The following is a 17750-nucleotide window of genomic DNA, read 5'->3' as shown; positions in this document are numbered from 1 at the left end:
GTCTAGAATTATCCATACCCAACTCCAGGCAGAAAGGCCAAGACAAACCGGTGTAGGAAATCACTGAACACGCTCTGGTCTCCCTTTCCCACTCCTCACCACCTTCCTCACCCTCATCGTGAACGGAAATCTGGGAGTCATGTTGTCTGTCACTGAAATGATATTTATTTTTCAGCCCACAGGGAACCCAGACTGGTTGGAGGGGACATCCCCTGTTCTGGACGTGTTGAAGTGAAGCATGGCGACTCGTGGGGCTCCGTCTGTGATTCTGATTTCTCTCTGGAAGCTGCCAGTGTGCTATGCAGGGAATTACAGTGTGGCACTGTTGTCTCTATCCTGGGGGGAGCTCACTTTGGGGAGGGAAATGGACAGATCTGGGCTGAAGAATTCCAGTGTGAGGGACATGAGTCCCATCTTTCACTCTGCCCCATAGCATCCCGCCCAGACGGAACTTGTAGCCACAGCAGGGATGTTGGAGTAGTCTGCTCAAGTAAGACCCAGATAACACCTTGAATCAGTTCCCATACTGTAAAAGGGATAGGGTTAGGGAGTCCTAGCTGACTTTTTCTAAAGCCGTGTCTCCTTGCAGGATACACGGAAATTCGCTTGGTGAACGGCGAGACCCCATGTGAGGGCAGAGTGGAGCTCAAAACCCTTGGGGCCTGGGGATCCCTCTGCAGCTCTCACTGGGACATAGAAGATGCCCACGTTCTTTGCCAGCAGCTTAAATGTGGAGTCGCCCTTTCTACCCCAAAAGGAGCACGTTTCGGAAAAGGAAGTGGTCAGGTCTGGAGGCATATGTTTTACTGCACTGGGACTGAGCGGCACATAGGAGATTGTCCTGTAACTGCTCTGGGTGCTTCACTGTGTCCTTCAGGGCAAGTGGCCTCTGTGATCTGCTCAGGTAAGAGAATGAAGGGCAGCCAGTGATGGGTCGTAAGAGCAGGTGTACCTAGGGATGAAGAACAAAAGTGAAAGGCCATGATCCATTTTGAAGGGTCATGAGAAGAATGAATACTAATTCATGCTTCAGAATATTAACCTCATTTGTCTTTTCAGAGAGTGAGCAAACCTAATTTTGATGGAGTCATAGTTGTCCAGTGCTTACTATGAGCCAAGCCCACCTCAAAGCACCTGATTTATTCCAAACTTACTGACTGTCCACCTTCCACTCTCTCTCTGAGCTATGCCTGTCCTCACTCATGCAGATAACATTCCACCTGAGCCCCGAGCCTTTTGTATCTCGTATGACTGAGTACTTTGGCGTTTGCAGGGAACCAATCCCAAACCCTGTCCCCGTGCAATTCATCATCCTTGGGCCCGACAACGCCTACCACTCCAGAAGAAAGCGCTGTGCCCTGCATAGGTGAGACTCTGTGACCAATCTATGAAAATATGAATAACATGCATTCCTCAATCCTTTGGAATGCTTGTTATTAATATTTTCATTTCTCTTTGCAGAGAGTGGTCAACTTCGCCTGGTAAACGGGGGAGGCCGCTGTGCCGGGAGAGTAGAGATCTATCATGAGGGCTCCTGGGGCACCATCTGTGATGACAGCTGGGACCTGAGTGACGCCCATGTCGTGTGCAGACAGCTGGGCTGTGGAGAGGCCGTGAATGCCACTGGTTCTGCTTATTTTGGGGAAGGAACAGGGCCCATCTGGCTGGATGAGATGAAATGCAATGGAGAAGAATCCCGCATTTGGCAGTGCCATTCACATGGCTGGGGGCAGCAAAATTGCAGGCACAAGGAGGATGCAGGAGTCATCTGCTCAGGTAAATTATGCCTATAACCTCTGGTCACAATTCCACAGAGAAAGGACTGAAGACGAGTAGTGAGGGATATTAATCTTAAAGATTTTCCTGAAAAGCAGGTCCAAAAGGAATGAGCGCAGGAGTCGGGATACCAGAAGCTTGAGTTTGATGAGCCAGTGCTACTTCATGTGCAACGTGGTGTGATATTGTAAAGAGAAGAGACCAGAAATGGTCTTGTAGATAATGAAGATGACAACAGAGCTAATAATGAAGGTTTTTAATAGATATGTTTGGAGCTGGATATTAGAGAGCGATCCGCATGGCACCACCTGATAATTACTGTATTAATAAAGAAGTAGATTTAATGGGACAAGAAGAAATACATATGGTGCATCATTCTACAGTAAAAAAAGATAATTACCATGCCCAAACAATTTTTCATGGCAGATAAATGAGATTTACTTGTCACAGAAACAAAAATTAGCATGAGATTACTGTCCTTGCTTTGTATACATGATGAGTTTTAGAAAACATTCTGAAATCTAAAAATGTACTATTTCATAATATATTGGGAGAAACAGTACTATGATTCAGTAACTTAAGGAAGTGAAAAGCTCTGTACGCCAGAAGTGATTTATTCCCGTTTTAATGACATAAGTCTGGTAGAAGACATGCACAGCAGAACTGAAGTGTCAGCAAACGAACTATGTCATTTTAAGACATGTACACAAAACATTGATTTTAGTGCCGAAGTGTCTGACAATTTTAACTATCAAAGACAGTTGCAAAACAACAACCACCACCAGAGTATTTTTGGGGAAAAAATCCAAACTATGTAATTGAAAAAGGCTCTGAGCGTTTGAGATCTGGAAATCCTCTTAGAATCATTGAGGGTAATCTAAAGAGGTCCCTGAGTACAAAACCTAAGACTAAAAAACTGTAATATATTTGTAGAATAAATACTCTGTTTTAATAACATCTATGAAATTATCCAGAAGTTACTAAAGAATTATTAGTAACTGACATATTGTACCTATTTTTAAAGCCACTCTTACATCAAGGTAAAGGGAAGGAGTATCTAAATCTTCAGGAAAGATGCAAAACTACTAATTCTGTGTTTCACTGCAGAGTTCATGTCTCTGAGACTGACCAGTGAAGCCAGCAGAGAGGCCTGCGCAGGGCGTTTGGAAGTTTTTTACCATGGAGCCTGGGGCAGTGTTGGCAGGAGTGGCATGTCTGAAACCACTGTGAGTGTGGTGTGCAGGCAGCTGGGCTGCGGAGACAGGGGGAAAATCAACGCTGTGTCTTTAGAGAAGGCAACGTCCATTCCCATGTGGGTGGACAATGTTCAGTGCCCAAAAGGACCTGACACGCTGTGGCAGTGCCTGTCATCTCCATGGGAGCAGAGACTGGCCAACCCCTCGGAGGAGACCTGGATCACATGTGACAGTGAGTATCCATCAACCCGTATGAAAATTCCATTCTGCAGCCCCACTCTCATCTTCTGATAAGGCACATTGGATTTTCTTTTTCTCTTCTCATACTGGCTTAAGGTGTTAGATCTAATTAAGCAAGGATGGGTAACCTGTGGGTAATATCTATTCCACTTGGATGGTGTAGTTGATTTTATTTAATTTGACCTGCAGGTATTCAGGACCAGTGATTATTATTCCAAAGGAGATCATACTTCCCATGGTCTGCTGGAAAGGTTTTTTCAATTGCCTTCTCTGAGGAGGAGAGAATATGTGATTTAATATTTGACTGTTGCGTGGTCTACTTTACCTTTCCCATTTTTCAAATATTATCTTGTTACACTAATATAAGGAGAAAAGCAGTCAGAAAGATCAGTCCTGAAGTATTTCTACACTCGACATCTTCTAGAAATGTGAGATTTCTATCAACCTGGCAATTTCCCAAGATCGTGTCCACTTGAAAGAAACTGACATCACATATTTATAATGTTAACTTTAATCATTTAACATTTACTGAGTCACACCATGTATCTTAGATGCAGGATGAAATACACCTAGTTTGCTGAAATGACAAGTCCTTTCATAAAAGATAAATTTTGTAAAAATAGAAATTAAAAAATGCACATTCAGTAACATTTTAAATAGTTTTTTTTTTTTTTTTTTAAGTTTCAAATCTCTCTTTTCCCCTGTGAACTCTTGGAAGCTTTTAGAAATCTTAGAAATAGCCTACATGTCTCTGATTTTTCAGACAAGATAAGACTTCAAGAAGGACCTACTTCCTGTTCCGGACGTGTGGAGATCTGGCATGGAGGCTCCTGGGGGACGGTGTGTGATGACTCCTGGGACTTGAACGATGCTCACGTGGTGTGTCAACAACTTGGTTGTGGTCCAGCTTTGAAAGCATTCAAAGAAGCAGAGTTTGGTCAGGGGACTGGACCCATATGGCTCAGTGAAGTCAAGTGCAAAGGGAATGAGTCTTCCTTGTGGGATTGTCCCGCCAGACGCTGGGGCCACAGTGAATGTGGGCACAAGGAAGACGCTGCAGTGAATTGTACAAGTAAGTGCCGGAAGGCTGGATTGAGCTTGTAATCCCTGGCAGCAAAGAGGGGTTGGGCAGTGATGTGTGTTGTGTAAAAATCAGACTTATCAACACAGGGATCTGGTGGGGGTTCTCATTAGAAAAGCATAATGTCTCTACTGAAAGAATGACGAAAACAATTGTTACATACTGGCCTTCACCAAGGAGAAGCATATGACCTATATCCATTGTGCAGAGAAACAAGACTCGAGGACTCTAGTTTTAGGTGGGAAAGAGTTATTTACTTGGTTGAGAGGGACTAAGAGTTCAGACAAGGAAATAAAAATGTTTGTTCTATATATCACTCAAAGAATTAAGCCTCTATCTCTTTTCTCCTACAGATATTTCAGAGCACAAAAACCCACAAAAGGCCACAACAGGTATGTTATGGAGTTTATGATCATGGGACCAATTATATGCATACATAGATTTTTTGTTGTTGTTGTTTAGAAATTTTAGGTCAGAAGAGGTTCTGCGGATTTGATATTTACCTCAGGGATCCTGTGTCTGACCTAAGAGAGAGTCAGTGACTAGGGACCTTGGCATTTTCCATAAGACATATCCTGTCTCTTGATATTTACTTAGGTCGCTCATCCCGCCAGTCCTCCCTTATTGCAGTCGGGATCCTCGGGGTTGTTCTGTTGGTCATCTTCGTCGCATTATTCTTGACTCGAAAGCGAAGACAAAGACAGCGGCTTGCAGGTTTGAATCAAATTAGGGTTTATCTAACGTGTCTACAGGATAAGGAAGTTCTTGGGAAGAAAAAATATTAGACTCAAGTCTAATGGCCAGAAAGATGGAATGTAAAAGAGGCTTAAGCAGCTTCTCAAAACAGAGGGAAGGGCCAGGCATGGTGGCTCACACCTGTGATCCCAGCACTTTGGGAGGCCAAGGCAGGAGGATCACTTGAGTCCAGGAGTTCAAGACCAGCCTCGGCAACACAGGGAGCCCTATTTTTTTTTTTTCTTTTTTTAAATAGAGGGAATACGATTTCTGAGGAGAAATGGGGCTTTACGTTGCATTGAGGATTCTTGTGCTCTATCTACCTGCTTAATGAGAGCATTATAGAATTGAAAGTTCAGAATGAGTATCTTATATATTGTTTAGGATGGCATTTTGCCTCAACATTTATTTTCTCTTACTATAATCAATCGCCTTATTGGAAATTTTGCTGTTCTGTTGAGCAATGTATTAGGCTCTGAAGATACAGACATGGGCAATAAATCTTGGTGGAACCTTCAAGTCTAGTGGAAGAGATACCTATGTAAACAAATACACTACAATGCAGCCATTATACTTATACATTAATAGGAATAAGGAACGGAAGTGGCACAGGGAAGGGAGTGATTAACTGAAAGGAAGGGGGTTACTGGAGGCTTCAAAGAGGTTTGGGGGACACATTTTCAACATAGAGGCTCAGACAATTGGATGAGGAACATTCTAGAAAAGACGATGTACAAGTGTAGAGACGCGTAAAGGATGAAGCATTTCTGGTTTTTTTTCTGTGGGGCGGGGGGAGTAAAAGTTGAGTGTAAGGAGAGAGGCTGCTAAGTCTGAAGAAGAGAAAAGGCACAAATTATGACGTTCTTATGTTTCACAGTAAGATTCATAGCATTAAAGAGTATTATGTAGGGGGTGAAATGGTCTGAGGTCTTTTAGGAAGATCTTTGGCCACAGGATGTATGAAGGATTCAAGGAAAACCACATGACTGAGAGGGATGGCATTTTCTAACAGTTGCGGTGAAAAATGAAAAGTACTAAAACCACAGTGAGAATGGAGGGGAGAGAAAAGACTTTTAGAGAGACTTAAGAAAAGCTCCAGCCGGGCGCGGTGGCTCAAGCCTGTAATCCCAGCACTTTGGGAGGCCGAGGCGGGTGGATCACGAGGTCAAGAGACCGAGACCATCCTGGTCAACATGGTGAAACCCCGTCTCTACTAAAACTACAAAAAATCAGCTGGGCATGGTGGCGCGTGCCTGTAATCCCAGCTACTCAGGAGGCTGAGGCAGGAGAATTGCCTGAACCCAGGAGGCGGAGGTTGCGGTGAGCCGAGATCGCGCCATTGCACTCCAGCCTGGGTAACAAGAGTGAAACTCCGACTCAAAAAAAAAAAAAAAAAAGAAAAGCTCCAGTGAGTTATGGAAGACCGCTGGCTTACTTGGGGAAGAAAAGTGGGTTGTTATATTACTACAATGGCAGTGGGGAAGATTTAGCCTTGTGCCTATTTCATTTGAGTGTGTGGCATGATACGGGAAGAGCGTGGTGGTGGAATGGGGTAGAAACAATAGCATGGATAAAGACGAGGTATGTTTGCAGCGCTGGGAAAAAGCACACATACAGGAAAGAAAATTCTTATGATGATGGCTGATCTCTAACCTAGGATCTCTGTTGTCAGTTTCCTCAAGAGGAGAGAATGTTGTCCACCAAATTCAATACCGGGAGATGAATTCTTGCCTGAATGCAGATGATCTGGACCTAATAAATTCCTCAGGTCTGTAGGTTCTTGGAGGGTCTATTGCCCTGGGGTTCAGACCAGTGGCTTCAATTGAGGCCTAGACATTTTACTTTGATAAGCAGTTTAAAAAAATCTAAAAATGTAGTAGGAAGCTTAGATGCATATAAGGGACAAGAATGACTGAAAATTATTCTTAGTGAACATCAAAATTGCAGTCATAGGGAGGCCTTTAGCTTAAGAGGCCTGTGATTATTCCTGACAGAGGTATGCAAAAGACCATGCAGCAGAATATTCTGAGCTGGTCTTCCTTTTATTAAAACAGATATTAATCTATATTAATCTTACAAAAGACTGTCAAAAGTGACAGTTTAACTTTTTTCTTTAAATAAATTTTGTTGTGTATATTTAAAGCATCCAACAAAATTTTATGGGATGTATATAGACAGTAAAAAGCTTACTAAAGCAAAGCAAATTAACACATCTATCATCTGACATAGTTACTTTTTTGCTCTTGTGGCAAGAGCAGCCAAAACCTCCTCACTTACCATGAATCTCATATACAGTACAATTTTAGTACCTATAATCTTCATGTTGTACATTAGACCTCTAGACTGTTCATCCTACATGTCTGCTACTTTGTATCCTCTGACCTAGGTATGTTTTTCACAGTTTCTTGCATTCCCATTTCCTATTACTTTTTTTCTATAGCTTCATATTTATTATAATTTCCCTAAAAGCCTAAAAGCTTAAACTTTCCATTTCTTTATTGCAAAATCCACAGGACTAGCCTTATTTTTCATCACATCATGCTGCTTTGTCCTTGAACTTCAGTTTAGCATGGATGCACTAATTCTGCCTCTGGGCAGCATAAATTTACTGAGTTGGAAGAAATATCCAAAAACCCATTGTCTTTACTCCAGGAAGGGTCCCTGACCTTCTGAGAGGGGGCTTCCTCACTTCTTCAATCCAAAGAATTATGCATCTGCTACGGTGTCAGGGATCATATTTAAGGTGTAAGAAACATGTACTGTTCCTTTGTCAGGAAATATATTTAAGGAAAGGAATAGGAGAGACTCTATCTGCCCTCGAAATCACACATGCTTGTGGCTAGTGTTTTTAGTTGCTCAGAGAGGCTCACAGTTACTTGAGGAGAGGTCTGGTTTATTTCCCAGTAATTATTTTCTTCCTTTCAGAAAATTCCAATAAGTCAGCTGATTTCAATGCTGCTGAACTAATTTCTGTGTCTAAATTTCTTCCTATTTCTGGAATGAAAAAGAAGGCCATTCGGAGGCACACTGAAAAGGAAAATGGGAATTTGTAACCCAGTGAGGTGAGTGAGGAGAATTTATTAGTCATTGTTCAAAACAGCTACATTTCTTTTGAGGACTGAGAGCTCCTCTGGCATTAGAAAGAATGTATGTATACATATTTTATATGCTTATGTGTATATGTTTGTATACGTATATATCTATATCGAGACTATGTAAAAGCTTATGATAAAATGACTCATTCATCTTTTAATTATACACACACACATATATAGTAAGCAATAATAACACATCCATAGAGCTAAGGAGAAACTGAGTAAACAAATATAAATAAGTCTTTTGAAGACATTACAGGTATCATTTAAGAAAAAAGATAAGACAAACTATTCATCTGCATTGTATAATACATGCTATGGCAACAATTATTCAAGACATTACAAGAATACAGAAACTTTCCCTGAGAAAATTTGGGGTTGCTGTAAGACGATGTGATATTTAAGGTAAACTTTAAAAATGACTGAAAAATAGACAATTCCAAAGAAAGGACACAGTATGTGCAAACTAGAGGCAGAAAAAAGAACCATGCCTTTAGGGAATTATATGAAGCTTTTTATTCAAGAACATATATTGAACATATTAATGGTAACAAGTAGCACTTTCAGCACTCAAGAGACAGAGATAAAAGATATTATTGGCAAAGACACGATTGTTTAATAAAAGATAGCATAGTCTATAGGTGGTAATATGAACAGGTCATGCGGAGAGAAAAGGTGGTGGGAGTCTAAGCTGGAAAGGCTGCATAGAGCCCTTTAATGAATGGTCTTACCTGCGATATTTTATGCTCGAATTTAATTTTGGGGTCTGTTGAGGAGGTGGTGAAGAGCTTTGAAAGTTTCGGATGAGACAAGATGATTAGAATTGCATTTTACAACTTGCTTTCGTGAGAAAAACATAAAAGAGAAAAAATTTAAAATGTGAACAAGATGTATAGTTAAGCTATACATCAAAAGAAAAAGACTGTGAAATGAGTTACTGGATACATTTTCTGTTTTAAAATGACACTTTGGGGACAACTACATGTAGAAATGAAATGCAGAGGAAGTATTTCTTATTGAAATATTATTTATGGCATATAAGAAATATCGATGAGACAAAGGACGAAAGTTGGAACTCAAAGTGCACAAAATGTAAATTGTGGACATCTATAAAATGCAGAGCTAATTTTACATACTACACACACACACACGTATACATGGAGTTTTTATAAATTGTACAGAGCACAAAAGGGTTAATATATGTGAATGTAAATTGTGTGTATGTATGGGTATGTGTAACATCCAATGGATAATTGGGCAAAGGTATGAAAAGACAATTTGCACAAAATGAACTTCAAATGACAGATATTTTTAAGTGTCCGGAGGACTGGAATTATAATTAACAATGAGGTATCACTTTATACAAATCAGACTAACAAAAATATAAAATACCATTAATATTGATTACTGGTGGGAATACAGAGAAAAAGTTCGTTTCAAACACTGCTCTTGGAAGTGTGAGATATGGTAACCTTTGGAGAAAGCAATCTGGCAAGAAACGGAGAGTTGAAAGCAGGGAAATAGGAGCTATGGCTTGGCGGGTCCCACCCCCACAAAGTCCAGCAAACGGAAGCCCTCCTGCTAGAGTTTTGCAGCCAGCACATCAGTTTGAACTCCAGCCGGGAGGATGGAGCTTGGTGGGAGGAATGACGCCCGCCATTGGGAAGGCGGGTCTAACCTCACCAGTGTAAGCAAAACCCAGGAGGACTACCCAGCGGCCGGGCTGCGCCCGAGGCAGCCCAGCAGCGCCTCTGCGGACAGCCTTATCAAGCGGCTTCCAGACAGCTGCATAACCAAAAAAACCGCCTCATACAGGAAAAATTATTTTCAAAGCTTCACAGATCCTTTGACCCAACAATTCTATCCCTGAGAATTTCTTCCAATACCAATAAAGTCGCTAGTATGTAATGACAAATATACAAAGATTCCTTTTTGCAATGTTGTTGATAGCGGCAAAAAACTAGAAACAAAGTGATTGGAGTAGTGGCGGGAAAAATTATGATTTAACCAATCAAAAAAGGAAAAATCACCTGTAAAATATGACAACATGATTCTATGTATATTTTGGCTATAATTAAATATAATGTTTACATCTATAAAATTATGCATTTCAATGGGCATAAAGAAGCTAAATATTCTGGCAGTGTTGTAAAATGAGAACTATGAATAAGTTTTGATTTATAATCTGAAGCATATGAATGTTTTCTGATGTGATAAATAATAATCGAACTACTTTTTCCTTAAAGAGTAATCACTGCTTAATAACTGCTTCAGAATCACATGAGGGTGATTTTGAAAATAATGTTTCTTGTTTTTTAAAAATTTTACTTTAAGTTATGGGATACATGTGCAGAACATGCAGATTTGTTTCATGTGCTTTGCTCCACCAATCAATACATCATCTAGGTTTTAAGCCCCACATGCATTAGGTATTTGTCCTAATGCTCTCCCCGCCTTTACCACCCACCCCCTCACAGGGCCTGGTGTACCGTTTCCCTCCCTGTGTCCATGTGTTTCTCGTTGTACAACTCCCACTTGTGTGTGAGAATATGCAGTGTTTGGTTTTCTGTTCTTGTGTTACTTTGCTGAGAATGATGGTTTCCAGCTTCATCCATGTCCCTTCAAAGGACATGAACTCATCCTTTTTTATGGCTGCATGGTATTCCATGGTGTGTATGTGCCACATTTTCTTTATCCAGTCTATTTTTGATGGGCATTTAAGTTGGTTCCATGTCTTTGCTATTGTAAATAGTGCTGCAATAAACATACATGTGCATGTGTCTTTATCATAGAATTATTTATAATTCTTTGGGTATATACCCAGTAATGGGATTGCTGGGCCAAATGGTATTTCTGGTTCTAGATCCTTGAGGAATTGCTATGTTGTCTTCCACAATGGCTGAACTAATTTACACTGCCACCAACAGTGTAAAAGCATTCCTATTTCTCCACATCCTATTCAGCATCTGTTGTTTCCTGACTTTTTAATGATCGCCATTCTAACTAGCATGAGATGGTATCTCATTGTGGTTTTGATGTGCATTTCTCTAATGATTAGTGATGATGAGCTTTTTTACATATGTTTGTTGACAACATAAATGTCTTTTTTTGAGAAGTGTCTGTTCATATTCCCACTTTTTGATGGGATTGTTTTTTTCTTATAAATTTGTTTGAGTTCCTTGTAGATTCTGGATGCTAGACTTGTCAGATGCATAGATTGCAAAAATTTTCTCCCATTCTGTAGGTTGCCTGTTCACTCTGATGATAGTGTCTTTTGCTGTGTAGAAGCTCTTTAGATTAATTAGGTCCCATTTGTCAAATGTTGCTTTTGTTGCAATTCCTTTTGGTGTTTTAGTCTTGAAGTCTTTGCCCATGCCTATGTACTGAATGGTATTGTCTAGGTTTTCTTCTCACATTTTTGTGGTTTTAGGTGTTATGTTTAAATCTTTAATGCATCTTGAGTTAGTTTTTGTATAAGGTGTAAGGAAGGGGTCCAGTTTATTTTCTGTATATGGCTAGTCAATCTTCCCAGCACCATTTATTAAATAGGGAATCTTTTCCCCATTGTTTGTTTTTGTCAGGTTTGTTGAAGACCAGATGGTTGTACATGTGTGGTGTTATTTCTGAGGCCCCTGTTCTGTTCCATTGGTCTATATCTGTTTGGGTACCAATACCATGCTGTTTTGGTTACTGTAGCCTTGTAGTATAGTTTGAAATCAGGTAGCGTGATGCCTCCAGCTTTGTACTTTTTGCTTAGGATCATCTTGGCTATACAATCTCTTTTTTGGTTCCATACGAAATTTAAAGTAGTTTTTTCTAATTCTGTGAAGAAAGTCAATGGTAGCTTGATGGAGATAGCATTGGATCTGTAAATAATTTTGGGCAAAATGGCCATTTTAACAATATTGACTCTTTTTAACTATAAGCATGGAATGTTTTTTCATTTGTTTGTGTCCTCATTTATTTCCTTGAGCACTGGTTTGTAGTTCTCCTTGAAGAGGTCCTTTATATCCCTTGTAAGTTGTTTTCCTAGGTATATTATTCTCTCTGTAGCAATTGTGAATGGGAGTTCACTCATGATTTGATTCTCTGCTTGTCTATTATTGGTATACAGAAATGCTTGTGATTTCTGCACATTGATTTTGTATCCTGTGACATTGCCGAAATTGCTTATCAGCTTAAGGAGATTTTGAACTAAGACAATGGGGTTTTCTAAATATACAAGCATGTCATCCATAAACAGAGGTAATTTCAGTTCCTCTTTTTCTATCTGAATACCCTTTATTTCCTTCTCTTGCCTGATTGCCCTGGCCAAAACTTCCAATATACTCTGTGAATAGGAGTGGTGAGAGAGGGCATCTTTGTCTTGTGCCGGTTTTCAAAAGGAATGCTTCCAGCTTTTGCCGTTCAGTATGATATTGGCTGTGGGTTTGTCATAAATAGCTCTTATTATTTCGAGATATGTTCCATCAATACCTAGCTTATGGAGAGTTTTTAGCATGAAAAGGTGTTGAATTTTATCAAAGGCCTTTTCTGTATCTATTGAGATAATCATGTCGTTTTGGTCTGTGGTTCTGTTTATATGATGGATTACATTTATTGATTTTTGTATTTTGAACCAGCCTTGCATCCCAGGGATGAAACCAACTTGATCATGGTACTTTTTGATGTGCTGCTGGATTCAGTTTGCAAGTATTTTATTAAGGATTTTCCCATCAATGTTCATTAGAGATATTGGCCTGAAATTTCCTTTTTTCGTGTGTGTCTATTCCAGGTTTTGGTATCAGGATGATGCTGGCCTCATAACATGAGTCAGGGAGGAGTCCCTCCCTTTCTAATTTGGAAATAGTTTCAGAAGGAATGGTATTAGCTTTTCTTTGTATTTCTGGCAAAATTTGGCTGTGGATTCATCTGGTCCTGGGCTTTTTTTGTTTGTTTGTTTGTTTTGGATGGTAGGCTATTAATTCCTTCCTCAATTTCATAACTTGTTATTGTTCTATTCAGAGATTCGACTTCTTCCTGGTTTAGTCTTGGGAGGGTGTATGTGTTGAGGAATGTATCTATTTCTTCTAGATTTTTCAGCTTATTTGTGTAGATGTGTTTATAGTATTCTCTGACGGTAGTTTGTAATTCTGTGGGATCAGTGGTGATATCTCCTTTATCAATTTTTATTGTATCTATTTGATTATTCTCTCTTCTATTCTTTATTAGTCTGGCTAGCAGTCTATTTTGTCTTTTCAAAAAACCAGATCCTGGATTGATTGATTTTTTGAAGGGTTTTTTTCTGTCTCTATCTAGTTCAGTTCTGCTGAATCTTAGTTATTTCTTGTCTTCTGCTAGCTTTTGAATTTGTTTGCTCTTGCTTCTCTAGTTCTTTTAATTGTGATGTTAGGATGTTGATTTTAGCTATTTCCTGCTTTCTGATGTGTGCATTTAGTGCTATAAATTTCCCTCTTAACACTGCTTTAGCTGTGTCCCAGAGATTCTGGTATGTTTTGTCTTTGTTCTTATTGGTTTCAAAGAACTTCATTATTTCTGTCTTAATTCTGTTATTTACTCAGTAGTCATTCAGGAGCAGGTTGTTCAGTTTCCATGCAATTGTGTTGTTTTGAATGAGTTTCTTTTTTCTTCTTCTTCTTTTTTTTTTTTTGTGTGTGTGTTTTCATTGTTGTTGTTGAGTGAGTTTCTTAATCTTGAGCTCTAATTTGATGGCACTGTGGTCTGAGATACTTTGTTATGCTTTCTATTCTTTCGCATTTGCTGAGGAGTGTTTTACTTCTGATTATGTGGTTAATTTTAGAAAAAGTGCTATGTGGTGCTGAGAAGAATGTATATTCTGTTGATTTGGGGTGGAGAGTTTTGTAGATGTCTATTAGGTCCATTTGGTCCAGAGCTGAGTTCAAGTCCTAAATATCCTTGTTAATTTTCTGCCCCATTGATCCATCTGATATTGACAATGGGGTATTGAAGTTTCCCACTATTATTGTGTGGTAGTCTAAGTCTTTTTGTAGGTCTCTAACATCTTGTTTTATGAACTGAGTGTTCCTGTATTGGGTGCATATATATTGAGGATAGTTATCTCTTCTTATTGCATTGATCCCTTTACCATTATATAATGCCCTTCTTTGTCTTTTTTCATCTTTGTTGATTTAAAGTCTGTTTTATCAGAGACTAGCATTGCAACCTCTGCTTTTTTTTTGCTTTCCATTTGCTTGTTAAGTCCCCATCCGTTTATTTTGAGCCTATGTGTGTTTTTGCACATGATATGGGTCTCCTTAATACAGCAAACTGATGAGCCTTTACTCTTTATCCAATTTGCCAGTCTGTATCTTTTAATTGGGGGCATTTAGCCCATTTACATTTAAAGTTAATATTGTTGTGTGTGATTTGATCCTGTCATCAAGATGCTAGCTGGTTATTTTGCACATTAGTTGATGCAGTTTTTTCGTAGTGTCATTGGCCTTTATATTTTGGTTTGTTCTTGCAGTGACTGGTACTGATTTTTCCTTTCCATATTCAATGCTTCCTTCAAGGAGCTCTTTTAAGGCAGGCCTGGTGGTGACAAAATCCCTCAGCATTTGCTTGTCTGTACAGGATCCTATTTCTCCTTTGCTTATGAAGCTTAGTTTGGCTGAATATGAAACTTTGGATTGAAAATTTTTTCTTCGAGAATGTTGAATATTGGCCCCCACTCTCATCTGGCTTGTATGGTGTCTGCAGAAAGATTTGCTGTTAGTCTGATGGGCTTCCCTTTGTAGGTAACCTGACCTTTCTCTCTGGCTGCCCTTAACATTTTTTCCTTCATTTCAACTTTGGTGAATCTGATGATTATGGGTCTTGGGATTGCTCTTCTTGAGGAGTATCTTTATGGTGTTCTCTGTATTTCCTGAATTTGAATGTTGACCTGTCTTGCTAGTTTGGAGAAATTCTTCTGGATAGTATCCTGAAGTGTATTTTCCAAATTCGTTCTATTCTCCTTGTCACTTTTAGGTACACCAATCAATCATAGGTTTAGTCTTTTCACATAGTCCCACATTTCTTGGAGGCTTTGTTTGTTTGTTTTCATTCTTTTTTCTCTGATCTTGTCTTCATGCCTTTTTTCAGTAAGTTGTTTTTCAATCTCTAATATTCTTTCTTCCACTTGATTGATTCGGCTATTGATACTTGTGTATGATGCAGAAAGTTCTCATGCTGTGGTTTTCAGCTCCATCAGGTCATTTAGTTTCTTCTGTAAACTGGTTATTCTACTTAGCAGTTCCTGTAACCTTTTTCAAAGTTCTTAGCTTCCTTGCATTGTGTTAGAATGTGCTCCTTTAGCTTGGAGGAGTTTGTTATTACCCATTTTCTGAAGCCTGCTTCTGTCAGTTCATCAAACTCATTTTCTGCACAGTTTCATGCCCTCGCTGGAGAGGAGTTGTGATCATTTGGAAAAAGCACCATTCTGGTTTTTGAAATTTTTAGCACTTATGCATAGTTTTTTTCTGTCTTCATGGATTTATCTACCTTTGATGTTTGGGGTGATGACCTTTGTTTGGGGTTTTTGTGTGACATTCCTTTTTGTTGATGTTGATGTTGATGTTATTGCTTTCTGTTTGCTAGTTTTCCTTCTAACAGGCCTCTCTGCAGCAGGTCTGCTGCAGTTTGCTGGTGGTCCACTCCAGACTCTATTTGCCTAGGTGTCACCAGCGGAGGTGGCAGAACAGCAAAGATTTCTGCCTGTTCCTTCCTGTAGAAGCTTCATCCCAGAGGGGTACTGGCCTGATGCCAGCCAGAGCTCTACTATATGAGGTGTCTGTTAATCCCTGTTGGGAGGTCTCTCTCAGTCTGGAGGCATGGGAGTCAGGGATCCACTTGAGGAGGCAGTCTGTCCTTAGCAGAGCTCCAGTGCTGTGCTGGGACAATTCTCTGTCAGGACCCCCTGCTCTCCTCAGAGCCAGCAGACGGGAACATTTAAGTTTGCTGAAGCTGCACCCATAGCTACCCCTTCCCTCAGGTTCTCTGTCCCAGGGAGATGGGAATTTTATCTATAACCTTCTCACTGGGGATGATGCCTTTCTTTCAGAGATGCCCTGCCCAGTGAAGACGAATCTAGAGAGGCAGTCTGGCCACAGCCGCTTTGCCGTGCTGTGGTGAGTTCTGCCCAGACTGAACTTCCTGGCCTCCTTAGCACTGTCAGGCAAAAACCACCTACTCAAGTCTCAGTAATGGCAGACATCCCTCCCCGACCAAGCTTGATTGTCTGAGGTTGACTTCCGATGGCTGTGCTAGCAGAGTTTCTCATAGCTTGCTGTGCTCAGTGGGAATGGGACCCACTGAGTAAGACCACTTGGCTCCCTGGCTTTAGCCCCCTTTACAGGGGAGTGAATGGGTCTGTCTCCCTGGGGTTTCAGGCGCCACTCAGTTGGAAATGCAGAAATCACCCACCTTTTGCTTTGATCTCAGTGGGAGCTGCAGACTGGAGCTGTTTCTATTCAGCCATCTTGCCAGCTCCTAAAAATGACATTTGTTAATTCCTCTGTATTTCCATGGAATAAAAGTAATTCTTATGCACAGGGAAGTTAAAAAAAATAGCATTTAAGGTTTCTTATCAGGAAAGTAGTATAATTTTTAACATAAGTGAGTCTGTCTTTGTGTTATAATGTAATGAATTCTTATATGCATATGAAGAGGAAAATGACATTTTTCTATTTATGGTTTTAGTTCAGCCTTGAAGATACCTTGATGAAGACCTGGACTATTGAATGGAGCAGAAATTCACCTCCCTCACTGACTATTACAGTTGCATTTCTATGGAGTTCTTCTTCTCCTAGTGTTCCTAAGAGTGCTGCTGAATTTATGAAAGTTAAGTTTGTGAACGTGACTACTTGACGGTGTATATGAGACTTTCAAGAGAATTAAATAAATAATTAAGAATATTACTGATTTGAGTATGTGTTAACTATTTTTTCTTGATTCTATTAATTTCTAAATGGGCTTCCTAATTTTTTCTAGAGTTTCCTAAGTATATTATAATGTCTTTTATTTGACAGTGTTTCAATTTGCATATACAGTGCTATATATTTTTTCTTATTTGGTTTGAATAATGTAAAACCTAAAACTTGAAAAAAAACCCTGGAAGACAACCTAGGTAATACAATTCAGGACATGGGCAGGGGAAAGATTTTATGATAAAGCCAAAAGCAATTGCAATACAAACAAAAATTGACAAATTGGATCTAACTAAAGAGCTTCTTCACAGCAAAATAAACTATCAAGACAGTAAACAGACAACCTACAGAATAGGAGAAAATGTTTGCAAACTGTGCATCTAACAAAGGTGTAATATCCAGCCTCTCTAAGAAACTTAAATTTACAAGAAGAAAACAACCCCATTAAAGACTGGTCAAAGAACAAGAACAAACCTTTTCAATAGAAGACATACATGCAGCCAACATGCATATGAAAAAAACTCGATATCACTAATTGTTAGAGAAACGCAAATTAAAACCACAATGAGGTACTATGTCACACCAGTCAAAACGATTATTAAAAAGTCAAAAAAAAAATCGCAGATACTGGCAAGATTGTGGAGAGAAAAGAATGCTGTTGGTGGGAGTGTAAATTAGTTCAACCATTGTGGAAGACAAT

The 17750-nt window shown here is 39.6% G+C and overlaps 1 protein-coding gene across 2 annotated transcripts in view; it reads left to right on the top strand.

Annotated features, from left to right (window-relative positions):
• The window catches only part of CD163 (CD163 molecule), a 34728-nt gene extending 17683 nt beyond the window's left edge, over positions 1-17045 (top strand). The window contains exons 7-17 of one of the 2 annotated variants that reach the window (XM_032271820.1): positions 176-490; positions 590-904; positions 1274-1366; positions 1462-1776; positions 2884-3204; positions 3976-4284; positions 4647-4685; positions 4891-5007; positions 6701-6796; positions 8037-8090; positions 16824-17045. In XM_032271820.1, the coding sequence (XP_032127711.1) occupies positions 176-490; positions 590-904; positions 1274-1366; positions 1462-1776; positions 2884-3204; positions 3976-4284; positions 4647-4685; positions 4891-5007; positions 6701-6796; positions 8037-8059 (1943 nt within the window). In that variant the 3' untranslated portion in view covers positions 8060-8090; positions 16824-17045. Of the gene's footprint in view, positions 1-175; positions 491-589; positions 905-1273; positions 1367-1461; positions 1777-2883; positions 3205-3975; positions 4285-4646; positions 4686-4890; positions 5008-6700; positions 6797-7953; positions 8091-16823 lie in introns of both variants that reach the window. The other variant, XM_032271819.1, reaches the window with a different exon arrangement.
• The last annotated feature ends 705 nt before the right edge of the window (positions 17046-17750 follow it).

The sequence above is a fragment of the Sapajus apella genome, unplaced genomic scaffold, assembly GCF_009761245.1.
Source record: "Sapajus apella isolate SASKATOON/1434 unplaced genomic scaffold, GSC_monkey_1.0 scaffold250, whole genome shotgun sequence".
Lineage (NCBI taxonomy): Eukaryota > Metazoa > Chordata > Mammalia > Primates > Cebidae > Sapajus > Sapajus apella.
Note: the sequence above shows the minus strand (reverse complement) of the source record. Positions and strands in the feature narration are given on the sequence as shown.